The following is a 26,889-nucleotide window of genomic DNA, read 5'->3' as shown; positions in this document are numbered from 1 at the left end:
TCCCTGCTCCAGCATTCTTGGCAGAGCACAGGGCCTTGTTTTCCAGCAGATCGACAGCAGATACCCTGTCTAATCTGGCCTGAGCCTGCCTTTTCAGCCATACTGCTTCCCTGCTACAGCCAGATGCATAGTTTCAGTTGCTTTGAATATGGAAGCTTATTTCTGCCTCCATAATTTTATGTTGGTTATTCAGATTATAACCGGTCTTCAGTCTTCCAGATTTTATTTTTATATAAATTATCTGCCTTGTATTTCCATGGTGGTTTATAACACAGTATTTTCATACTTTTTTACATACCTCCACACACACGATTTCTCTGTCTCATAACCATCCTGTTAGGTAAACAAAATACATATTAATAGATGCTTAGAAGTGTCTAAAATGCAGCAGATCTATGATAGCATTTTTCAGCTTCTCATTCCAGACCCAGTTTTCTTCCCCCACTCATTTTTGTCCCCTTTTAGTTTTTTTCCTCTAAACACTTGATTTCTTTATTTTTTGTTATACTTTTTATAGCATAGCCAAAGATAGTACAAACTTTACCTTTTTGGTGTATAACTTTACTTTTCGGCCTCTTGGTCTAGTTTAGTGATATGAGAAGTGCCTGTGAAAGTGCTGGATGTATCTCGTCTTCTTGCAGTTGAGTGCTTATTCTTAAGCATATATGTCCTTATGCTTTCATAACTAAAAGCCCAAACCACATGGAAAGTTCGTTGGTTTTTGTTTTTTTTTAATTGATAGTAGTTGCTCAAAACATTTTTATACCTTATAAACACTTACGTAGTTTCAATTCAAGCTTTAAAAAGTTATTACCATGTTCTTCCAATAGCTTGCCTTTTTACGTATACCCTCTTTCCTGAAATTTTCTTTTTTATATTGACCTGTAGATGGGTTATAGTATTGTGTTGGTTTCAGGTGCATGGCGATTCAGTACACACACATGCACACGTACTCTCGTTCACATTCTTTTTCACTATAGGTTATTATAAGATATGGAACATAGTTCCCTGAGCTATGCAGTGAGTCCTTGTTGTTCATGTACTTTATATGTATATACACACACATACACACACACACACACATATATACACACACACACACATATATACACACACACACACATATATATACACACACACACACATATATATACACACACACATATACACACACACACACACACACACACACATAGTGATGTGTATCTGTTAGTTCCATACTCCCAATTTTTCTTTCTCCCCAACCTTTCCCTCTGGTAACCATAAACTTGCTTTCAAAATCTGTGAGTCTCTTTTTGTTTTGTAAATAAGTTCAATTGTATCATTTTTTAGATTTCACAAATAAGTGATATTATTTGTCAAGTAAGTGATATGTAATATTTGTCTTTCTCGGTCTGACTTCACCTAGTGTGGTAATCTCTAGCTCCATCTATGTTGCTTCAAATGGCAGTACTTCATTATTTTTTATGGTTGAATAATAACTTTAATTTTTTAAGCAACATCCGTAGTTCTCCACAGTGGCTGTACCAGTGTCCTTTCCCACTAACGGTGTAGGAGGGTTCCCTTTTCGCCACACTCTCTCTAGCATTTATTATTTGTAGAATCTTTTTTTTGGTAGGCCTTTTGATAATGGCCATTCTCACTGGTATGAAGTGATACCTCATTGTAGGTTTGATTTACATTTCTCTAATAATTAGAGATGTTGAGCATCTTTCCCTGACCCTGTTGACTATCTGGATGTTGTTGGAGAAATGTCTATGTAGATCTCTCCATTTTTTGATTGGGTTGTTTGTTTTTTTGTTATTGAGTTGTATGAGCTATTTGTATATTTTGGAAATTAAGCCCTTGTCACATTGGTCACCAGTATTTTCTCCCAGTCTGTAGCTTGTCTTTTCATTTTGTTTATGGTTTCCTTTGCTGTGCAAAAGCTTATAACTTTGATTAGGTCTCATTTGTTTATTTTTGCTTTTATTTCTTTTGCCTTTGGACACTGACCTAAAAGACATTGCTACAATTTATGTCAGAATGTTTTACCTGTGTTCTCTTTTGGAAGTTTTATTGTGTCATGTCTTATATTTAAGCCATTTTGAGTTTATTTTGTGTGTGGTATGAGGGTGTGTTCTAACTTCATTGATTTACATGAGGCCTTCTAGTTTTCCCAACACCAGTTTGCTGAAGAAACTCTCTGTTCTCCATTGTATATTCTTGCCTCCCTTGTCAAAGATTAATTGACCATAGATGTGTGCATTTATTTCTGGGTTCTCTATTCTGTTCCATTGATCCATGTGTCTGTTTTTATGCTAATACCATGCTGTTTTGATTACTGTAGCTTTGTAGTATTATCTGAAGCCTGGGAAAGTTATGCTTCCTGCTTTGTTCTTTTCCCTCTGGATTGCTTTGGCAATTCTGAGTCTTCTGGAGTTCCATATAAATTTTAGGATTGGTTTGTTTTGGTTCTGTGAAAAAGGTCATAGATAATTTTAATAGCAGTCACATTAAATCTGTAGATTGCTTTGGGTAGTATGGCTATGTTAACAATTCTGATTCTTACACACCAAGAGTATGGAATAGCTTTCCATTTCTTTGAATCATCTTCAATTTCTTTGTCAGTATGTTATAGTTTTCAGCACATAGGTCTTTCACCTTCTTGGTTAGGGTTATTTCAACTCTGTTTTTCATGTTTTTGTTTGTTATTTTTGACAATTTTAAATGGGATTTTTTTTCTTTTTAAAAAAATCTTACTCATTTATTTTTGGCTGTGTGTGGGATTCCTCTGGTTGTGGCAAGCAGGGGTGTTCCCGCTGTGTGCATGGCTCATTGTGGTGCTTCTCTGGTTGCAGAGCACAGGCTCTGGGGAGTCAGGCTGCAGCAGTTGCTGCTCGTGGGCTCGCTAGTGTGTGCGCAGTAGGTGTGCTGTGTGGCTTAGTTGCCCCATGGCATGGGGGATCCTTCTGGACCAGGGATGGAACCCATCACCTGCGTTGGCAGGTGGGATTCCCAACCACTGGACCACCTGGGAAGTCAAGGATTTTTTTTTTTTGAAAGTTTACTTTTGATCTTTGCATAAGAAGAGATACTTCTATCCTGTGCTGTGTTGGTAGCTCTCATTTTAGTATTAACATATCAGATTCTCAGTGACTTGGAAAGGAAGGTCAAGACAAGTACTTGTGGTTGTCTGGTGGGAAAAGGGCGCAAATAGATCTGTGTGCCTTATTTAAGTTTTGGACTTGGTTTTTTTACTTTCCTTTATTGCTTGAAGAATTTAGTAATATAGTATTACAATTAGAAGATGGGAAAAAATGAAGAAATCTATCAGTATGATTTTGCTTAGTAACACTGAAGGAATGTCTCAGTAAAATATCCTTCAGTACGACTTCCTTTGGTAACATTCCCAGTAGTTGGTTTTCCAGTCCTGTTTAAATCCTTTCATGGACGTTGCCTGTATTTTTCAAAGGATATATGTTTATTATGTATATTTTTATTTCTATGAGCTATTTCTTCTCAAATCTGTCAGTTCATTTTCATAGCATCCTAATTTGTTCATAATGAATACTCTTCCTTTTATCTCGTAATCATTTCAAACATTCTTATTTTCTAATCTAAAAATGATTGTTCTAATATCTGTAGTTTTGAAGTTGAAATTTCTTTTGTTCTGAAAGTATCCCAGTTAAGAACTATGTGAATCTAGTTTCTGTCTCTCTACTTTGTAATTGTCCACCTATCTTGATTTTTAAATATAAAGTATATTTTATTTGAAACATGTAATATCTTTCTCTTCAGCACTTATTTCTAACATGGTTTTAAAAATATTAACCCATATTAAAGAAAAATACATTAGATGTCACTTATCATACACAAAACATTTTATATTTAATTTGCAAAGGAGAAAAATAAGCCTCTAGAGGTTAAGTGGGTTATTTACTTGGAACCGATTTCAAAGTTAAATGAAAATCCATGGGCTCCTGCCTTCTATTTTTGATCATCAGGCCTCAAACTTGAACTGTACTAATCTCAAATTTTCATATCTAATTTAAAAAAATAGCTTTCATATCTTACGATGAGGAATCTGACTTAATGTATAATGTGATATAAAAAATCTCAATTTATCCAATAATATAGGTTTGTTTGAAATTTTTGAACAGAATTATCAATCAAGTTATATATACTGGATAGCTGGTTGTCAGGAAACCTTTACACAACCTCTGTATATACTTTAAAAATCAACAACAATAATGACCCACCTCATAATTTATTCTCATATTGAAATTTCAGTATATGATTTTATTCATTAAGCTTAGCTTGGTGGTTAACTTTTCTATGCCGTTTTTGGAATAGCTGAGGCATTGACTAGTTCTAACACTAAAACATTGCCTACTGAGGGATAACATTGAAAAAGAATCCCAGACTGAAAGTTTCTCAGTAGTTGAATTTTCTCCTCTGTCAAAACCAGAATTTATTGACTTTTAGGGCAAGGGTCAGCTATTTGATCAGCACACAAAGTGGCAGTTTAGGCAGATGTCTGGGTGGCCTTTTAACGCTCCCTATTATGCATCGCACAAGTATTTCCTAGCTGTCTGGGGCTTCATGCATAGAAAATCTTATAACAGCCTATTCAAGACTTACAGAGCAGCACCAACAAGGGAGCCAATTGTGGTCAAAACTTTTCAGATGTGGACACCTGTTTCATATGTTTTACATAAGCCATAAAGTAACCAACTATCACTAACTATATTGGTAGGGTCTCAGTTCAGACTGGCAACCTTGAAGTGAAGAGTTGCATTTCGAAAACTTAGTATATTTCTCTTCCTGGTGGTAGTGAGCACTTTTAGCTCTTAGGGAAAACTCTTAGGGAAAGTTTTACTTTGACATCATCTGCAAACTGGATGTAAAAATTAATGTCAGTATTATAACTTTGACTGTGTTTAAATTAGTTGCTATTATTTAAAGGTATACCCTGTGGCAATGAAGAATATTTGTCTTCACATTAAATCACCACACATTACTGTTTATTTTTGTTCTGCTTATTTCTCTCTCACTTCTTACTGATTTTAGTATGTTTGCTTCAGTCCATCCCTCTTCTAATTTGGCTGAAATGATAAAGCACTCTAAAAATATTAGTTATTATCAGGGGTCCTAAGTACTTTGTATATATGGGTTTTGGTGGGGAAAAAAAATGTTTTTAGATTATTATTCCCATTTCTGAAGCAGAAAATGAGAGCAAGAGGAAAAAAAAAAAGCTTAAGACATTTTGCATGATGTACTCTGGGTATGATGTACTCTGGGCATTTTGCATGATGTACTCTGAATATAAGTTAAATAAGGCAGGGTGACACACTCCTTTCCCAGTTTTGAACCAGTCTGTTGTTCCGTGTTTGTTTCTTAATCTCAGTTCCGCCTTCCTGCCTGATAACTAATTCCTTTTGTGATCTTATTCCAACTTCAGGTTGTAAGTTACTGCATTACTTGCCCAGTGTGTCATGGTATCTACAGATCTGTGCCTTGATGCATGCTGTTCTCTTCCTGAAATGCTCCATCAATTTCCCAGCCCCAACCCACCTCAAAAACTCTTAACCATCCTTTAAAACTTGTTTTAATGTTCTCCTGAGATGCTTGTTCAGATACCTGATTAAGTAATTCTTCATCTTGATTTCCGTCTTCCTTTCCCCATGGCAGTATCCCTTATCTCATTTTGTTGTAGTTGTTTAAAAGCTTCTCTCAGTCTAGACTGTTAACTTCTTGAAGATAAGCTATGAAGATGGTAGATAAAATCTGTTTCTAGCACAGTGCCTGAAACTTATAAAGTTAGCACTTAGTATTTGTTGAATGAATTGTATCATGAATGAACCAATGATATGCTTTTGACCTTGAAAGGTGAAATTTATTAAATTCAGTATGAGTCGAGAATAAACTGGGCTTGGCATGAGGGACTCATGTTCTTTCTCGAGTCATATATACATTACAGAGTATGTTTCCTTCCCAAAATAGATACAAATTGTACTATAGATTGTTTAATAAAGAAATTTAGTTTTAGGGCATAAGTTTGTGGTACTGATTTTGACTGAATTGAGATCACTGTCTGGTTGCTCAGTCGTATCCGACTCTTTGTGACCCCTTGGACTGCAACACACCAGGCTTCTCTGTCCATCACCAGCTCCTGGAACTTGCTTAAACTCATGTCCATCCAGTCAGTGATGCCATCCAACCATCTAATCCTCTGTTGTCCCCTTCTTCTGCCTTCAATCTTTGCCAGCATCAGGGTCTTTTCTAAGGAGTCAGTTCTTCTCATCAGATGGCCACAGTATTGGAGCTTCAGCTTCAGCATCAGTCCTTCCAGTGAATATTCAGGGTTGATTTCCCTTAGTATGGACTGGTTTGATCTCATTGCAGTCCAAAGGACTCTCAAGAGTTTTCTCCAACACCACAGATCAAAAGCATCAGTTCATCAGTTCAGCTTTCTTTATGGTCTAAACCTCATACATGACTACTGGAAAAACCATAGCTTTGACTAGCTTGGAATTTTGTCGGTATAGTAATGTCTTTGCTGATTAATATGCTGTCTGGGTTTGTCATAGCTTTTCTTCCAAGGAGCAAGCATCTTTTAATTTCATGGCTGGAGTCACCATTTGCAGTCATTTTGGAGCCCAAGAAATAAAGTCTGTCACTGTTTCATGGATCGGATGCCATGATCTTAGCTTTCTGAATGTTGAGTTTTAAGCCAACTTTTTCACTCTCCTCTTTCACTTTCATCAAGAAGCTCTTTATTGCTCTTCGCTTTCTGCCATAATGGTGGTGTCATTTGTGTATCTGAAGTTACTGATATTTCTCCTGGCAATCTTGATTCCAGCTTGTGCTTCATCCAGCCCAGCATTTCGCATGATATACTCTGCATATAAGTTAAATAAGCAGGATGACAGTGTACACCCTTGAGATACTCCTTTCCCAATTTGGAACCAGTCCATTATTCCATGTCCAGTTCTAACTGTTGCTTCTTTACCTGCATACAGATTTCTCAGGAGGCAGGTCAGGTGGTCTGGTATTCCCATCTCTTTCAGAATTTTCCACAGTTTGTTGTGATCCACACAGGCAAAGGCTTGAGCATAATCATTGAAACAGAAATAGATGTTTTTCTTGAATTTTCTTGCTTTTTCTATGTTCCAGTGGATGTTGGCAATTTGATCTCTGGTTCCTCTGCCTTTTCTAAAACCAGCTTGAACATCTGGAAGTTCATGGTTCATGTACTGTTGAAGCGTAGCTTGGAGAATTTTGAACATTACTTTGCTAATGTGTGAGATGAATGCAATTGTGCAGTAGTTTGAACATTCTTTGGCATTGCCTTTCTTTGGGACTGGAATGAAAACTGACCTTTTCCAGTCCTGTGGCCACTGCTGAGTTTTCCAAATTTGCTGGCATATTGAGTGCAGCACTTTCACAGCATCATCTTTTAGGATTTGAAATACCTTAACCGGAATTCCATCACCTGTACTAGTTGTGTTCGTAGTGATGCTTCCTAAGGCCCACTTGACTTCACATTCCAGGATGTCTGGCTCTAGGTGAGTGATCACACTGTCATGGTTATCTGGGTCATGAAGATCCTTTTTGTACAGTTCTTCTGTGTAGTCTTGCCACCTCTTAATATTTTCTGCTTCTGTTAGGTCCATACCATTTCTGTCCTTTATTGAGCCCATCTTTGCATGAAATGTTCCTTTGGTATCTCTAATTTTCTTGAAGAGATCTCTAGTCTTTCCCATTCTGTTGTTTTCCTCTATTTTTTTGCATTGATCGTTGAGGCAGGCTTTCTTACCTCTCCCTGCTGGTCTTTGGAAGTCTGCATTCAAATGGGTATATCTTTCCTTTTCTCCTTTGCTTTTAGCTTCTCTTCTTTTCGTAGCTATGTATAAGGCCTCTTCAGACACCCATTTTGCCTTTTGCATTTCTTTTTCTTAGCGATGGTCTTGCTCACTGCCTCCTGTACAATGTCAGGAACCTCCATCCATAGTTCTTCAGGCATTCTATCAGATCTAATCCCTTGAATCTATTTGTCACTTCTACTGTATAATTGTAAAGGATTTAAGTTACACCTGAATGGTCTAGTGGTTTTCCCTACTTTCTTCAATTTAAGTCTGAATTTGGCAATAAGGAGTTCATAATCTGAGCCACAGTCAGCTCCCAGTCTTGTTTTTGCTGACTGTATAGAGCTTCTCCATCTTCAGCTGCAAAGAATATAATCAGTCTGATTTCAGTATTGATCATCTGGTGATGTCCATGTATAGAGTCATCTCTTGTGTTGTTGGAAGAGAGTGTTTGTTATGACCAGTGTGTTCTGTTTGCATAACTCTGTTAGCCTTTGCCCTGCTTCATTTTGTACCTAAGGGCAAATTTGCCTGTTACTCCAGGTATCTCTTGACTTTCTACTTTTGCATTCCAGTCCCCTATGATGAAAAGGACATGTTTTTGGAGTGTTAGTTCTAGAAGGTCTTGTAGGTCATCATAGAACCATTCCACTTGAGGTGCTTCAGCAACCTATGCCTCAGCTGCTTCAGCATAGGTTGGGACATAAACTTGGATTACTGTGATATTGAATGGTTTGCCTTGGAAACAAACAGAGGTCATTCTGTCATTCTCGAGTTTGCTCCCAAAAACTGCATTTTGGACTCTTTTGTTTACTATGAGGGCCAATCCAGTTCCTTCTAAGGGATCTTGCCCACAGTAGTAGTAGATATAATGGTCATCTGAATTAAATTCACCCATTCTGGTCCATTTCTAAAATGTTGATGTTCACTCTTGTCATCTCCTGTTTGACCACTTCCAGTTTACCTTGATTCAGGGATCTAACATTCCAGGTTCCTGTGCAATATGGTTCTTTACAGCATTGGACTTTACTTCCCTCACCAGTCACATCCCCACCTGGGTATTGTTTTTGTTTTGGCTCCATCTCTTCATTCTTTTTGGAGTTGTTTCTCCATTCACCTACTGAGCTGGGAGTTCATCTTTCAATGTCATATCTTTTCCATACTGTTCATGGAATTCTCAAGGCAAGAATACTGAAGTGGTTTGCCATTCCCCTTCTCCAGTGGACCAAATTTTGTCAGAACTCTCCACCATGACCCATCTGTCTTGGGTGGCGCTACATGGCATGGCTCATAATTTCATTGAGTTAGACAAGGCTGTGATCCATGTGATCAGTTTAGTTAGTTTTCTGTGATTGTATTTCCTGTCTAAGTACTGAACAGTTGACACTACTGCATAAGTCACTGTTTAATGAGCAAAGTAATGCTATCGCTACTTGGCTGCCATGACAGAGAGCTTGTGAGGACTGGGATCGTGCAGTGGCAGTGCTGGGGTGACTGTGTCAGCTTTAATGGCGAGAGAGCATTGGGGGAGGGCCTCTCAGGGAGCGTGAGGTGATCAAGTGCTCCATGGAAGATACCGTGGTCACGTTCTGAATACTAACGATATGGAAATCCACCTAGAGTTGTGCTGTGCATACCGTAGCCACTCAGCACGGGTGTCTGTGGAGCACATGAAGTGACTAGCTTGAATTGAGATGTGATGGAAACTTAAACAGTGGATTTCAGAGACTCAGTCTCCCGCCCCCAAAAAGTACAGTAGCTCAGTAACAGATTTTTTTACATTGATTATGTATTACAGTGATAATATTTTGATATATTGGGTAAAATAAAACATACTGTTAAAGAGATGAAGTTAACTTTTTTTTTGGCTCTGCCTTTGTGGCAAGTGAAATCTTAGACTGGGGATCAAACCTACACCCCCTGCTATGGAAGCAAGAATTCTTAACCACTGGACCACCAGGGAAGTCCCTAACCTGGTTTTTAAATTGTGGAAATTTTACTTGTCGGTTGATACTGTGCTTGAAAAGGAAGAGTTAATGAGATTAAGAGATAGTCTCCCCTCCCTCTAAAAAAAGCAGCAGCTCCCCACCACCATGCTTATATTAATAGCTCTTTGTAAGAAGATACTTGATTTTAAAAGCATAAAGTATCAAATATGTATGAGGATTATTATATATTAATGTATAATATGGGACGGTTGGGTAGTTCCACTTCACCTCCTGAACTTACTTCACACTGTCTTTGTAGCGTGCTTCACTTATTCTCCTCTTTCCAGAATTGAATATGATGCATATCGTACTGATTTGGAAGAACTGAATCTTGGACCACGTGATGCAAACACTCTGCCAAAGATTGAGCAATCACAGCATCTGTTCCAAGCACATAAGGAAAAGTACGATAAAATGCGCAATGATGTTTCTGTCAAGTTAAAATTTCTAGAAGAAAATAAGGTAAATGTATTCTTTACCTTCTGAGATTTTTTTTGTCTCTGTTAACTCTTTGATTATAGAGTTGACCCTTGAACCACCTGGGGATTGGGGGCACTGGCCCTCCAGTGCAGTTGGAAGTCCACGTGTAAGGCACACTTGGTTCCTTGAGCCCAGGGCTCCCTTGTGTCTGCAGCCCCACATTTGCAGACTCAGCCCACCATCCAGTGCTGTAGTATTTACTGTTGAAGAAACCTCACATGTATGTGGACCCACACAGTTCAAACCCATATTGTTTAAGGGTCAACTTGGGAGTTGTTAGAAATGAAATTCCATTTATAAACAGTGTTTTCATGTTTATAAGTACATAAAGTATATTTACCTTCACTTTTCTGTCATTAAAGTCATCAGCTGTGCTGTTCCAGTCTTTCACATGTAACAATTGGCAAAAAATACTTGATGTTTATCTTCAGACTGGTGTTGGTATCAAGTGCTTTAAAAAGTTACATAATGGTATATTCGGTTCTGAATATTTTGAAAACTTTTTATTAATGGTAGGTAGAGATTTCAGGAAGGGAACAGCATTCTTCTCAGTACCTAATAAATGAGGAATAACTGAAAGGTTCTGATTAGGGCTGCAGTTAGCATAACCTAAAAGAAGCAAGCTAAGAAATCAATTTTCCAGCTTATTTTCATGTAACATGAACACATTCAAAACCTAGAGCAGTGAGAGGTGATATGGACCTACTGTAGCTTTTGTTGGAGGTAGGGTCATGGGATAACAGGCTAGGGGCTCCGGTGTAAGTAGAGAGTAGTTTCTGGTGTTTAACATGACATGCACACTGGGATCGGGAGAAGGATTGCAGTTCTCCTCCCAGTTGGGAGCTCTGCCCAGAAGAGGTGTGGCGTCCTGTGGAGATAGGGTCTCACGCTGCACATTGGTGGTCCCTTTCCTGTGCTTTGCACACCCTCTGAAGTCATAATAGAACACCAGCTCTGCTTTCTCCCGGGTACCTTAGTATCTTTCAGTTCTGTCTCTTGATATCTTCTTGTCTTCTTTAATATTTCCTTAGAAACTCCTCTGGCTGCTATAAAAGCTGCATAGATTTCCTTGAGACCAGGACTGCTCTTACCTTTTTTTTTCTTTTAGCCACAGTGCATGAAAAGTACTGATTTCCCATTACACTGAAACCATTATGTTGTCAGTAAAGGAGATCTCAGCAGAGTCATCAGACAGGTTGCTCAGCACTACTCAGACAAGAGCAGAGTGAGCCTTTTAGTTTCATTAGCTGAGCACATGCTGTGGCACTCACTGTGGTCATTTGGTTTAATGTTTTGAAGGATAAGAATATGTCAGTACTTAGATATAGACATATATTTTAGAATCAGCACTGTACGGTATAATGCTGCATAAAGTGTGCTAGCATTTTATGGGTTCTACCTGAAGCTGATTTGAATGGAAAAAAAGGAATTCATCTAATTTGAGGGTCCAGGACCTCTGCTAGTAGAGGAAATGATTTTAGGGAATGTTTAAAATGGTAATTGTGTTTTCTTGGAACCTAATGGTATTTGTTGTGTGCTATTCTCTGAATAGTGACATTATGGCTATTTTTTGTATTTTGTATTTTTCTGTATTTTAAACATTTTCTATGAAAGCTTATGTATGTTGCCTTTATAAAAAGGGAGATAAGCTTATTTTGAAACAATTAATGTCCCTAAACCACCCATGCTTATATGGTTCTTACCAGCAAATTATACAAGGATAAATAATGGCCATGTAACTATAACTGTCTTACTGTATAGCTCTTTTTGAAACTTGGCAGTAGATCTCCAGATTTAGACATGAACCAGGGAAGGCACACTTGTTATTTACTAGGCATTTTACATTTATTCTCTCACTCATTCATCAAAACAGTCTTCAGACTCAGCAGACACACTGAGCAGTGAGGAAAGTTGGGAATAATAGAAAATTGTGACTTAAAAATACTCTTCAGGCACCCTTGTAAAAAGCCTGGACTAGGATCACTCCATTAGCAGAGAAAGGAAAGAGCCGTGGTTTCGAGGCTGCATGACAGGAAATTGACAGAGGAAGCTAGTTTGGCCTGAAGGTTATGAGGGATGAAGGTTGGGAACTTGTTCTACTTAACTCAGTGTTTAGTTTGAAATGACGACAAGATACTCACATGGAAACAATTGGTAGGAAGTTTATGGTGTGGGTTTGCAATTTGAATGAACAGGGTCAGAGTTCTGGAGACTAAAGTTTAGAAGTCATTTCTTTGAGAATAGTATTGTCTTTGTCTAACCTTCTCTTCTTTAGACCTTTCTTAGTATAAACTAAAAAAAAAAAAGTTGCATTTATTCTCAAGGATTTTATTTATATTCATAGAGAGCCTAGAAATAACTCTGGGGTTTTCCACAGTTGTCATCAAGCTTCAGTTTCAACTCAGTCAGCTTTGTCTAAAATAAAATATGTAAAGAAACTCTTAACATTTTTATCTTTTGTGTTTAATTCTTTAAAACTGTAAAGAGATAATGTTCCTGGTCTCAGTTATTTCACGCAGTAGACAGCTATGATTTGGCTGAAGACTTCAGCTCATAAGAAGAATTTTTTTGTTTTCTTGCTTTTGCTGGAGCAGCTTCTCCCCCTTTTCCTTTAGTAGCTCTAACGGGAGGATAAAGCAGGCCTCGGAACTGCCCGCCAGCCCTGCTTGCTCTCTCAGCAGTCTGCAGTGCCTCATGTCGGGGGTTCTTCTGTTGTGAACTGCAGCTGAGTTTGTTCCTTAGTATTTCTTTTATATGCAATTGTCACGTAATCTGCTCAGTGCTTGAGTGTGAACAAAACATGAGCTTTCTATGTTTTAAATGTCGTATGTTGAATTTTTTTTTAACATAAGTCATCTGAAACATCCGTGAGTGCTAATTTGTAACTTGAGGATGTCCTAAAGGCTATTGTTTTTTTCTAAAGCTGTTGGTGCACCTCCTTTTGCTGGGACATTGTGGGGAGAGGGAGGGCCTTTTGGTTATCCTGGCTTTTGGAGTATCTTCCCATAGCGACACTCCTCTTATAAAATGTGAGGCCAGATAATCAAACAGCTAGAAGAGTGCAAAACTGAAAGCAAATAGACATTGAGTAAAGGACTAAAGATCGTCCTGTGACTACTGTAATAAGTTTTAGTGGCCAAACATTGTGAGAATATTTTTGTTTATTTTGTTTTCAGAACTTAAGGAAAAAAATTGAGAGTGATTGGGAGGTAGATTCTTTGCTATTAGAAAATTGAGGTGTTTACATGTACTTAGTCTAGCCTTTTTTCTCTCTGGCAAAACAAAAGGAATAGGTATGTATTAAAAATACCTGTGTGTCCTTACCTGGGTATGTATGTGCATGCATTAATGCTGAGAGTTGTGTACATGTGTCCATGCTTGTCATTCACCCTTAATGGGAAAACTTGAGTTCTTCTACTGTTTACAGTCTATACTCTGTCCACCCCTTACCCTATCCACCCCCCCCCCCATATATTGTGTTTACCTTTAACCTAAACAAACCTCTGAATTCTCTTTCTTATTTACTAAACAAGATTGAGTTGCATAACAATAAGAGCACAGCTAATTAGGCTCTTATAGTGTTTCTGTTTTCATCAATATTTCTTTTTTCCTAGACTTGTAAATAAAGTAACTTGAGCTATTTTCTGACTTAAGGCAGTTTACCTTTTATTGTTCCTCTCAAGGTTCAAAACAAAACATAGACTAAAAAATATAGTCAAGATAAGGAAAATAGTCATTTCTGGTGCTTTGTACACTTTGTTGGAATAGGTACCCTGCCTTCTTTTACAGCCTCATGATGCCTAGCAGTGGTGTTAAATGTATAGTAGTCATTTAGCAAATACGTGTTTGCATTTCTTCCCAAAATTTGAGGCATGCTACAGGGAAGGGAGGAGATGGAGGTGAGTAAGAGTCAACTAGGGCAGAGTAGATGCTTACCTGGCTCTTTGAGTGAGTGAGGCATAGCACGCTCTCTCAGAAACGCTTCTGTTGTCCGCAAGATGTGCCGCTTTCACGGAGAGAAAGCAAAAAGTAGAGGAAAATAAGCACATCAATGTGAGCAGCCCATGTTTACTTTCTTTCAAAACGTTTTATGGCTTAGAACCATGTAGAATGTGAAAAAAGTAATTTAAGATGATGAACATTTCCCCTAAGATAATTGTAATTTAAGAGTACAAGTAAATATCTTTTCAGGTCCACTAATAATATTGTGGGGAGGACCCTGAATGTATCAGAGAGTCAACAATAGTTTAGGGTATAAGTAAAGACTAAGAATCGCATTAATTTTGTTATAGTCTTACTTTAAGAAGGATGGAATATACTCTTACTTTAAGGTAATGTCAGTTAATTAGCTATAACCATTAATTGCACAGTTTTTTCTGTTATTATAGTCAGTAACTCAAAGGATGACAAGGGAGTTGGGGGTTGGGAGGCTGGGAGAAAAAAGGTGAGCCAGACTTGGGAATCTATCCTAGGAAAAATTTCTTAAAAATTATAGTCATTCTTAACACTAGGTTGATGAAAAGAACTTCACTCACATCATGTTTCATATAGAATTATAATACAGTGATAATCCTGTATGTTAGGATTTCTTTTCTGATATATTACAGATTTATTTCGTATGTGTGTTATTATAAATTTAACTTATCAGAGACAAGTCCAATAAACAAAAGTGATGAGACAGAGGAAGAGCGGAATACACAGAGAATAAAAACAAGACACACTGTAAATCGACTTTACTTCAATTTTAAAAAAACACAAAACGAAGTAAACACAGATAATGCAAGACAGCTATGTATGTAGTTTTGGTGACCCAGTGACTATATACAAATATGTTCTGTTACAGGAAATACTCAAAGCCTACTACATTTTTATAAAAATGTGCTGTAAATGCTGGGAAAGGCTAGGAGAGCAAACATATTCTTCTCTTTGAGACGATATGAGCCTCTGAGTTTAAAAAATGGATATCTGTTGCCAGATTTTAAGAAGCATGTTAATCGTTACTTAATATGTACAAGCAGATACATTCTTGAAATCTTTTCCCCCATTCTCAAAAGAATTCTCATTTTTTACTCAATATTTTTAAAAGATGCATGTCAGTGATTTACTGTCATCTTTATTTCTGTAACTATAGGTATAAACAGTATTCTTGGTATTTGCTCGTAAATCATGTGAAGTTATTATATTCTATAGGTAAAAGAACCTGGTTCTAAATAAAACATAAGCCCTTATGGATTGAAAGGTAGAATATAGTAAGCAGCCGCAACACTGCCAAGTGTGGTTCCCTCCATTTGGATCCTGTGAGACAGCCCCTTACTCCTGCAGCTTTATTTCCAAGCGTAATTCCTGAGTGGGTTCAGTCGTGTAATTTCATGTTGTTACTGTTTTTTATTTATTTAGCAAACATTTATCATGTATTATATACTGTGTACCAGGAGGTGTTCTGGACATTGTTCTGGACCCAGTGAGCAAAAGTGATAAAAAATTCTACCCCCAGAGTTTATAGCTTAGTAAAAGAAACAGGGAAGCCTGGCGTGCTGCAGTTCATGGGGTCCCAGAGTCAGACACGACTTAGCAACTGAATAGCAATGAAAGAAGCAACACTGATCAAATCACACCAAAATGCATGTATGTACGTATATATAAATTGTGGCTGTGACCAGTGAGTGGTCAGGCTTCTATTAGAATGTGATGTTGAAAATTCACCAGGTAAAGTGAGAAGCAAAGCGTATTCCAGGTAATTGGAACAGTCTGTGGGAGGTAAACGGGCCAAACCATGCCGGCCTTATAGGCCACATTAGGGAAGAGCTTATTTGAGTGTTGGTGGGAATCCATTGCAGGAATTCTTGGCAAATGACAAGTCTTAAAATGGTTCAGAGGCTGTAGTAGAACGTAAGAGTGAATATAGGAGTTTAAACAGGATGATGGGAGCAAGGATTGGAGTAGTGTTAATGGAAGTGGAGTGAGCTGAAGATTTCAAGAGATACTTAAATGGTAGAACATAAATACATGTAATAAAATATGAAGAATAGATTGATATATAATTAGCACCTTTGACTTTTTATTCCTTTATTCAGCAAATATTCAATACTTGTTTCAGTCACTGAGTTAAAGTCTTGCTGTCATCGAGTCAAGTAAGAGAAATAGATATTAACCAGCTAATTACAGAAATACAAGCTGTGATTGGTGCTGTGAAGGGAAAATAGAGGGGTCTTATGAGCATACAAAGGGAACATGTCTTGACATGAGAGAGGAAGTGACGCTGGAGCTGAGACCCAAAGGGGTGGAGAGGAGGCAACCAGAGGTGTATAGGGAAAGGAATGATGGGTGCGTGCTCAGTCGTGGCCAGGCTCCGCTGTCCCTGGAATTCTCCAGGTAAGAAGACTGGAGTGGGTTGAAGATCCCCCTCCTCCAAGGGATCTTCCCAGACTAGATTGGGATCGAACCCGCATCTCCTGTGTCTCCTGCATTGCAGATGCATTTTTTACCTCTGAGCTGTAAGGGAAAGGAATAGAATATGCAAAAGCCAGTCAAAGGTCAGTGAGTCCAGAGCATGCGGAGAATCAGGGAGAGTAGCTCTGGATAAAGCTGGACAGATAGATCTGGCCAACACAAGGGTGAGATGACCTACATGCAAGGTTATTCATCACAGTATCACTGGTAATATCAAAAGATGAGGAACAACTGAACAGTTCAGCAGAACGGAACAAGTTGAATAAACTATGGCTCATTTATACAATGGAATACTTTTCAGCCATTAAAAAAAAAAAGACTAGGGATGTAATTAATAGAAAGATCCTCAGAGCATATTATTAATAATAAATGAAAAGACCAAGGTGCACAGCAGTGTATGTATAATTTTGCAAAATTATAGGTCATAGGTAATAAAATTGTGTTTAAAAAATAGAAATCTGGTTAAGTCTTTTTGAAAACAGAAGGTATCCTATGTAAAAACAAACATTTTCTATCTATACATATTTTCTTTTCTTTTAAATCAAAATCATCCTTTAAATAGATAGGACCAAAATTGAAAGGATATAAGTATATATCAAGATTTTCAGTCCTGTCTCCAACTACTCTATTCCCCTTACAGATAAAAAAAAGAAAACGTTAAAATCAAATGATTGATTCCGTGTTGGAAAGAATAGAAAGACAGTTTCATCTTAAGTGTGAGGTTAGAAATGATATGTTAGTGCCGTCCATATACATCAGAAAATATTGTCTCGCATACTGCCATGTTTGCTGCGTTTAATGGTTTGACTTCCAGGTCTCTTTAAAACTTTTTAAACACACATGAAACAGGAAAAATTTGCCTGTGATTTGCGTTGCCTCCTTTCCCCTTTTATAACAGAGATGGAAGTTAACTATCCTTGTATCAATCATGCAACTAAAAAGAATTGAGAGTTGTAGGTTGATTTTGAACTTAACAGCATCCAAGCCATACCTGTTGGCTGATTTTGAAATTGACAGCGTCCAGTTATCTGTCTTGGTGATTTGCAGTCCTCAGCTGGTGAATGAGGGAGTGAGCACACCCAGCCAACCAGTTCATGCAGTCTCCCCGTCAGCTGTGCTAGTATCCAGCAGGCAGGGTGAAGGAAAGATATTTTGTACACTAGATTTAAAAGCCTTCCAAAGGGATAGCTCATGAATTGCTGTTTTTTATATATTTGACTTCGTGTGTGTATGTGTGTGTGTGTGTGTGTCTTATGTTTAAAGTACTTGTGTTTTCTTGACCGCTTCTGGTCAGAAGTTCATGTTCCTGTTGTTTATCTTAGAGGGGAGGGGATTGTTCAATGCTTCTACTTTGAGTGTATAGGATTCACTTATTAAAATTTAATTCTTGACCGTTACTGCTGCATTGTCTCTGTTCTGTTAAATGGTTGTACTTGTGTCCGCCTCAGATCCACGTTTCACTTACTTTGCCAGCCTTGATTATCACCCAGGTCAGTTTGTCCGTTTGTCAGTTTGTGATAAAGGTGAGTTTTAAGTCTGCAGCCAGTGTGAGATTTGAAGAGACCACTGCTATCTGCATTCGTTTTAGTTACGGTAGCATTACTGCACTTTTTTTTTTTTTTTTGGTTCTTAGTTACCGTCTTGAGATTTACTTAAAAATAAACCCTTTAATTAGTATCTCTGAGTAAAATCTCAGACTATATCAGTAGTGTTTAAGAACTTGACTTTGCGTTGTTCTTTTTGACCTTTCCTTGAAGTCCTCTCAGTAATGACTTGGTCCTTTCCTGTTGACCATATATATATTTCTTCCATGACTCATCTACACTTTACTTTCTTAGATTTGAAATAATCACTTTATAACTAGATTTTTTTCTTTATTCCTCTTAAATCTTGTAACATTCTGGTTTCATATTTCTTTAAATTTTCGAAAGATCCCTTTTAAAAATTATTCAATACATTTTTAAGGTGCTTGCTTTGGGCTATTATAATGACTAAATCTAAAGAAATATTGTATAATTCTGTTATGACAAACTCTCTGCTAACAAGCAGCTTACAGTCTCATGGAAAACATTTCTGTTCTATACAAAATGGTGAGTGAAGCATGAGGAAGAAGAAACCTGGAATTTGACAAAGAAAACCTCAGTGAGGGCTGGAAGCGGCGGTGTGGCTTGAGCCAGATCACAGAGTGAGGAACATGACACTGGCAGAAACAGGCCAAACAAAGTCTTCAAGAAATCCTAGATCCTTTGTTTCAATGATTTGTAAACTTTCGTTATATTTTCTGTTATCTTCCTAAAGCAAAACATAGTATTGCTGCTTATGGATTTTTTTTTCTTTAAGAAATCTAATGGTTTTATTATAACAAATTTTGGTAAAGATTTTCTAAGTTTAAACAGTTGTTAGGTGCCTGGGATGAGAATTTTGCAAGCTGTTTAAGAGGGAAAAAGTTAGCTTTCCAAGATAAAATACAGAACCACACTATGAAGGAAAACTATCTTGTGAGTGTAAAGATGAGTTTGAATGGACCATCAGTTCATCTGTAAGTTCCCAGTGTCCAAAAGGCCAGAGGGAACAGGGCCCCCTATTTAATGAAGGGAATACCCAGTGCCTTAGCCACGCCCATGGCCCTGAATTAATTTTAAGTAGGAGTTCATATGCTAACCGGAAAGACTGATGCTATAAAATGTGTCCTCGAGCACCTGGAAAGTTTCTTTCTTCTGTGTATTATCATAGCATCCAGGGCTTTCTCCATCAAAGCACCAACCTTACTGTGCTGTGAATGCCTCTTAGTCTGTTTCTTGTCCTAGACGTGAGTGCCACGGGTACGTAGTTAGAGCATTCCCGTCCTATGGTAAGTGAACTGATGGACATGGATCTTTGAGTAATCTGCATGTAGAGCAAGTCTATCATCTTCTCGGCCAGCCAGCTTTCCAATTAAAGTGGTATTCCTTGCCTTAAAAAAAAAAAAAAAACAGCAGAGAGAAAAGATTGGAGATAACCTTGGGAAACAGAAGCCGTGTTGGTCACATCTAAACCTGGAACCTTTGGAGGAAGGGTGAGGACTGGGAGTTAGCTAGCTTAGGCATTTTTGCTAAAGGGGAGAAAACTTGTGTGAATCTGTTACTGGAGTTTACAGATTGCATTTCATCGGTTATCTTCTTTTCAAAACAGGACTGCCCTTTTTTACCTCATGGCATTGGGCTCCACTCAGTCATGTCCGACTCTGCAACCCCGTGGACTGTAACCCTCCAGGCTGCCCAGTCCATGGGATTCTCTGGGCAAGAATACTGGAGTGGGTTGCCATTTCTTTCTCCAGGGGATCTTCCTGACCCAGGGATGAAACCCAGGTCTCCTGTATTGCAAGCAGGAGCCACGAGGGAAGCCACTTTTTACCTCATAGGATGCTTTTTTTTTTTTAACGTAATTGTCAATGATTTGTTGAAATCCATCCCAGTGAGTCAGAAAAATGAAATCTGTTCTTAAACCTCATATTTGTCTTTCCTTCTCCCTCCCTTCCCAAGGCCCACACCCATATTTCTGATAGTGCTTTTCTTTTTCAGCTGGTAGTTGCTTTTTTTTTTTTTAATTACCTTATATTTAGTCCATTAAAAGATGTGGCACCTGATGAAATTCTTTTTTTTTTTTTTTTAGGTTTCTTTTATTTTATTATTTATTTTATTTATTTTTTTTTGCGCATTTTTAATTTTTAATGTCAAGCTTAAAGAAAAGTTCCAAAAATAATACAAATAATATCCATATAACCTCTGCCCAGATTTTTCACTTGTTCTTATCATTTCACCCCATTTCTTTATTATTTGTCTGCTCCCCACCCAAAAAGTTTTTTTCTAAACTCTTGGAAGGCCTGCTGCAGATATCATGGTTTTTATTCCCATGAAGTATCCCACATACTTCAGTACATATTTCTGAATTTCCTAAGAATAGGGATATTCGGTTAATAACTGTAATAGTACAGTTGTCAACTTCAGTAATTTAACATGGATAAAATACTTTTATTAAATCTACTGTCTGTATTCTAATACTGTTAACTGACCCTCAGTGTCCTTTTTAGCACTTTTTCCTTCTAGTACAAGATCTAGTCCAGGATCAGATATTGCATTTCATTGTCATGTTGATAAAGTCTCTTTTAATCTGGAACACTTTTACAGCCTTTCTTTGTTTTTTATGATATTACTTGTTAGGATTTGTCTTACATACTGCGGTGCTCCCCTGTTGGGTGGATATATATTTATAATTGTTATATCTTCTTCTTGGATTGATCCTTTGATCATTATGTAGTGACCTTCTTTGTCTCTTTTCACAGCCTTTGTTTTAAAGTCTAATTTATCTGATACGAGTATTATGACTCCTGCTTTCTTTTGGTCCCAATTTGCATGGAAAATCTTTTTCCAGCCCTTCACTTTCAGTCTGTATGTGTCCCCTGTTTTGAGGTGGGTCTCTTGTAGACAACATATGTAGGGGTCTTGTTTTTGTATACATTCAGCCAGTCTTTGTCTTTTGGTTGGGGCATTCAACCCATTTACGTTTAAGGTAATTACTAATAAGTATGATCCTGTTGCCATTTACTTTATTGTTTTGGGTTCGAGTTTATACACCATTTTTGTGTTTCCTGTCTAGAGAATATCCTTTAGTATTTGTTGGAGAGCTGGTTTGGTGGTGCAGAATTCTCTCAGCTTTTGCTTGTCTGAAAAGCTTTTGATTTCTCCTTCATACTTGAATGAGATCCTTGCTGGGTACAATAATCTGGGCTGTAGGTTATTTTCTTTCATCATTTTAAGTATGTCTTGCCATTCCCTCCTGGCTTGAAGAGTTTCTATTGAAAGATCAGCTGTTATCCTTATGGGAATTCCCTTGTGTGTTATTTGTTGTTTTTCCCTTGCTGCTTTTAATATTTGTTCTTTGTGTTTGATCTTTGTTAATTTGATTAATATGTGTCTTGGGGTGTTTCTCCTTGGGTTTATCCTGTTTGGGACTCTCTGGGTTTCTTGGACTTGGGTGATTATTTCCTTCCCCATTTTAGGGAAGTTTTCAACTATTATCTCCTCAAGTATTTTCTCATGGTCTTTCTTTTTGTCTTCTTCTTCTGGAACCCCTATGATTCGAATGTTGTAGCGTTTAATATTGTCCTGGAGGTCTCTGAGATTGTCCTCATTTCTTTTAATTCGTTTTTCTTTTATCCTCTCTGATTCATTTATTTCTACCATTCTATCTTCTAATTCACTAATCCTATCTTCTGCCTCTGTTATTCTACTATTTGTTGCCTCCAGAGTGTTTTTAATTTCATTTATTGCATTATTCATTATATATTGACTCTTTTTTATTTCTTCTAGGTCCTTGTTAAACCTTTCTTGCATCTTCTCAATCCTTGTCTCCAGGCTGTTTATCTGTGATTCCATTTTAATTTCAAGATTTTGGATCAATTTCACAACTACCAAAAGCAATTGGTAGTTGCTTTTATGACAAGCCATTTCCAAAGCTATTACAAATAAAATTACACTTTGCAAACCTAATAAAAGGCGAAGACAGGTATATTTTCCTGCTGTTACTTTTCTGGTTTCTCACTTACTGGAAAAAGATCAAGGATGCACAGAGAAAGCACATCATTATACATTTTTAAATAGTTGGGAAAAAAGAAAGGAGTTAATACCTTACATGTTAGTGGTTGGAGACTTCTTACTAAACACTGATTTTGTTCCAGCTTTTCCTTTCATGTTTAAGCCAAGCTACTGCCCCCAAATTACTGTACACTTAATATAAAACCCTATTTTATAGAATTACTATAAAGGAGAGCCAAATAAATTTGAAGAACTTAACAATTGTAAATAAAATTGTAAGCTAATAACTTATTTTAACTAGAAATTACCTCATTTTAAAAAATTACCTCAATGTCTCTGATAAGAAGGTATGTAATCTAAATTTGATTTGGGAAAAAGTTCATTTGGTAGAAATAAAGTACTTTTTTTATCGTTTGATGTCCATGAAGTAATACTTTAAATTTTATAGTCAGTAACTTTGTAAATGGTATTTATCTTCTATTGATACATGCTATGTAGGCAGGAGAAAGTTTTTAGTGTTATTCACTTGGTATCATTGAGTTAGACAAGTCTGCCTAGACAGCACAGTAAAAAGCAGAGACATTACTTTGCCAACGAAGGTCCGTCTAGTCAAGACTATGGTTTTTCCAGTGGTCATGTATGGATGTGAGAGTTGGACTATAAAGAAAGCTGAGTGCTGAAGAATTGATGCTTTGAACTGGGGTGTTGGAGAAGACTCTTGAGAGTCTTATCATGGACTGCAAGGAGATCCAACCAGTCCGTCCTAAGAGAGATCAGTCCTGGGTGTTCATTGGAAGGACTGATGTTGAAGCTGAAACTCCAGTACTTTGGCCACCTGATGCAAAGAGCTGACTCATTGGAAAAGACCCTGCTGCTAGGAAAGATTGAGGGCAGGAGGAGAAGGGGATGACAGAGGATGAGATGGTTGGATGGCATCACCGACTCAATGGACATGGGTTTGGGTGAACTCTGGGAGTTGGTGTTGGACAGGGAGGCCTGGCGTGCTGCGGTTCATGGGGTCGCAAAGAGTCGGACACGACTGAGTGACTGAACTGAACTGAACTTGGTATCATGTATCAGTTCTGCTCTTAAATTTCTCTTACCCAATTTCTATTTAAAACCCCAGCTTGTCTCTCTGTTTTAGCAGTCAGTATTGAAGTTTGTTTTGCCCTTTAACAATTACAGTATCATATAGTATATTTTAGGTCATTCACCAGATGTTGCTATAGTGGTTTTCCTTTTGTCTGGTCAGGGTTGCTCTTTGGCAGATCTTTATGAAAGTTCCCTGTGATTGACTTCACAATGATTTAGTGTGTTTCTAAATTACTGTACCTGTTTCTGATGTTAGGTGTTGAAAATTGGTCAAATCTTTCGTCATCCCACAGGCAGAAAATGTTGCTTCTGTCTTCTGTTTTAAATCTGGTTTTCTGTTGTGTTTTATTTAGCCTTATAACCACTTTAAGTTAGGAGATACTTACATAAATAGATCAATATAGATTTTATTTTCCTGCTCTGTAATTATAGAAAGATTATATGAAAGTTTTTTATTATATGAATATTTAATATTGCATTATTCTTCATAACTTTAGAAAGAATTAAATTTTAGCTGTTCCAGCCTCTGCATTAGTTCCTTGTCCTGAGGCTGTTTGCGTGCAGCTTGAGGACCAGAGACAAAACAGAAAGAAGGTTAAAGTATATTTTCTACATTACTGCCCTTCCTTTAGTTGATCTGTTAAACCTTTCTTTGTTTATTTCGAACTTTGTTTAAAAGCTTTCTAAAATGCTTATTGCCTTATGAATAGAGGCAGGTTAGAATAGGGGAAAGAAGCCAGTCTTGGAATAGACATTCCTAAGTTCCCCAAATCCTATCTGCTTCCTGGATGTCTAAAACTTAGGTGAATTACTTAACTTGCTGAGTCTTTTTTTTTTTTTAATGATAACATGGAGAGAATAGAAGATTGCAAAGAGCAGGTGTAAGGGTAACATTTATCTGTTGAACAGAAAGTGCTTCACAAAAGTTAGTGTCACCTACTATAATAAAGAATAGTCTACCAAAAATTCTTGGCTGTTTCTTTGATACTATATGCTCATAACTTCTCATGATTTTATAGCACAATTGCAGAAGTAATCTGAAAAAGTGTAATGACCCTAAAATATTTCGTTCAGCATTATGGCTTTTTGACCCTTCTTCTAAAAGTAGGGTTTGATCTTTCCCCTCATTTTACTTTCTTCATGTCTCTTAAGTCAGTTCTAATTGAGAAGCCAGAATCTTGCCCAGACTGACCTTTATAAAGTGAACCTGATGAAAAGACCAGGTACTTAATGTTTTTGAGTCTTGTTAAAATTGCTTATATACAGTGACGACAGCATAATATCATTACCATGGTTGCAAAAATTATCTTTAAAATTGTACTGCAGCTGCTTTTCTAACAGTTCTTAATTTTTCCCTCTGTTGGTAATGGTTTATATTTATTTAATAACCAAACATCCTGAAGAGTCTTTGTAGCTATCATAGCTTCACTGAATACATTATATGAGTCCATATCCTAGTGCAAATTAAAATCAGTCAAAAATAAGTAGAAGAAGAATAGGAAAAAAAAATTATAAGAAAAAGATGTAGTAAAAGCAAAATATTGTTTTTAATTCATTTAATTTAGAAGGTATATTCTTATGGTAATTGATTTATTAGTTTAATTTACCTTTATTTTTGAGTTAGTAATGGTTGGATTAAAGAGTCAACTTGTTATTCTTATTTAAATTTGCATCTGATTTGAAGACTTAGTATCAGAATCAAAACTTGCACTAGAATAACACAGAATCAGTGCTAATAGAAAAGTGAGATAAGTTACCTGTTTTGGTATAAAACAGCTTCTGAGTTTAAAGTGACAGTGAAATTTTATACTTTATTCCCATAATTATAATTGAAAAGTTGTGAATCCCCAGAGCCTCTCTTTATACCAGAAACTTTTCTGAAGTGTGAATACTTTGAAATGCTTTTACACATCAACCTTCTCACAGTTACCAAAAGAATGTTTTTGTGAAAATGGATATTGTCTCATTGTTTTGTGAAAATTAGAATTCAGTCCTAAAAAGCATCCTCTTTTCTTTCTGGATTAGGTTTCCTGGGGGGTGGGGAGCCATTTTAAATACAGCTAATGTCCCTGTTTCGAGGCTCGGTTAGGATGTCTGTTAGGTTGGTTGACTGTCAGAGGGTGGGGACCGTTGTGTTGACATCAATAGGGCTAACTAAAAGTTGGCTGATGCCCTTCACACTTTCTTTTTGACTCTCTCCTAACTTTCTAGATTGCTGTAAGAGCTCTCTGTAGTTTAGTATTTGAATCAAATCCTGTGCTCTTTTATTGTCTTCTCCAATTCTAAAACATTGACAATTAAAATTCAAACCCAGAATTTTTTGTGGCCCCAAAAAACAATAATTAGCTAGACCCTATTTCTAAAAATTAGAATTTCACACTAAAAATACAGAAGCCTTTTAGTTTCTCTGTAATTCCAGGAGCCAAGGGTCATCTGAAATTGGAAAACAAGAAAAGCGAAATACTAGAAGAGCAAGATAGAAATATTACTTTGTGACTCAAGTAGGTTTACTAGTGTGAAAACCTTAAACAATAACTTAAAATAGGGAAGAGTGTTCATAAACTTGTACATAAAACTTTCAGCTGAATTTAATACTTATCTAATCAAAGTGCCAGTTTCTGTCCTTTAAATAGAAATAATGCTTTTCTACTGAAAGAAAGCCTTTCAACAGAAAGGTTTTCCAAAGCCATGTGAGTTTCCAAATATATGTTTACTTCTATTTAGAAAGCAACTTTATCAGAAAGTTTCAGTAGAAAGGAACCATAAAAATTACCTGAATCTCAGTTTCTTCATTATTCAGGTGAAGAGAGCTCACAGGGTAAACTTGGGATAGAGACGGGAATGAAGCCCAGTTTCCTTAAACCTGTCATTCTCATTCAACTTTATCACCCTCCTCCTGCGGTTAACAAGAGTCTCTAAGGGCAAAGAAAAGGATTATCTGCTTCATGGAGAGAGAAAATAGAAAATTAATAAATGATTTATTTGTAGTAGATTTGCTTTGTTCCTAATCTGGTAAGTGGAATTTTTAGTGAAGGAAATTTTACTTGTGTGCTTTTGCAAAAATTCAAAACTCGTCACATAGCAGTTTGTAAGGATTGTACCATGATGTTTTAGGGACAGAAGTTTTCCTTGAATTCTCTGAGGTGTATTACTTTAGACTCTACAAGCAAAGGTGAATGTCTTGATTATAATTGTGGCTTTAGAGAGAATTAGAAACTAGAAAGATTATTTGAAATGTTCTAATTTAGTTTCAATTTTTAAATCTATTGATTTATAGTCTTTATTTTTTATACTATAATTGAGTCATGAAGCTTCATTATTGTCCTGTTTTTTCCTTTGCTTTTCTATTTAGTTGGTGTACGTGTGTGCGTGCTTGTCATTTAGTCATGTCCCACTCTTTGTGACCCCACAGACTGCGGTCAGCCACCAGGCTCCTCTGTCCATGGAATTTTCCAG

The 26,889-nt window shown here is 37.0% G+C and overlaps 1 protein-coding gene across 9 annotated transcripts in view; it reads left to right on the top strand.

Annotated features, from left to right (window-relative positions):
* The window catches only part of ARFIP1 (ADP ribosylation factor interacting protein 1), a 138,426-nt gene that overhangs the window by 95,760 nt on the left and 15,777 nt on the right, over window positions 1-26,889 (top strand). For all 9 annotated transcript variants that reach the window (XM_061383966.1, XM_061383964.1, XM_061383969.1 and 6 more), the window contains one exon: window positions 10,126-10,300. In XM_061383966.1, coding sequence (XP_061239950.1) covers window positions 10,126-10,300 — 175 coding nt within the window. The remainder of the gene's footprint in view (window positions 1-10,125; window positions 10,301-26,889) is intronic.

This window comes from Bos javanicus, chromosome 17 (genome assembly GCF_032452875.1).
Source record: "Bos javanicus breed banteng chromosome 17, ARS-OSU_banteng_1.0, whole genome shotgun sequence".
Taxonomy (NCBI): domain Eukaryota; kingdom Metazoa; phylum Chordata; class Mammalia; order Artiodactyla; family Bovidae; genus Bos; species Bos javanicus.
This window is presented reverse-complemented; position numbering and strand designations above follow the sequence as displayed.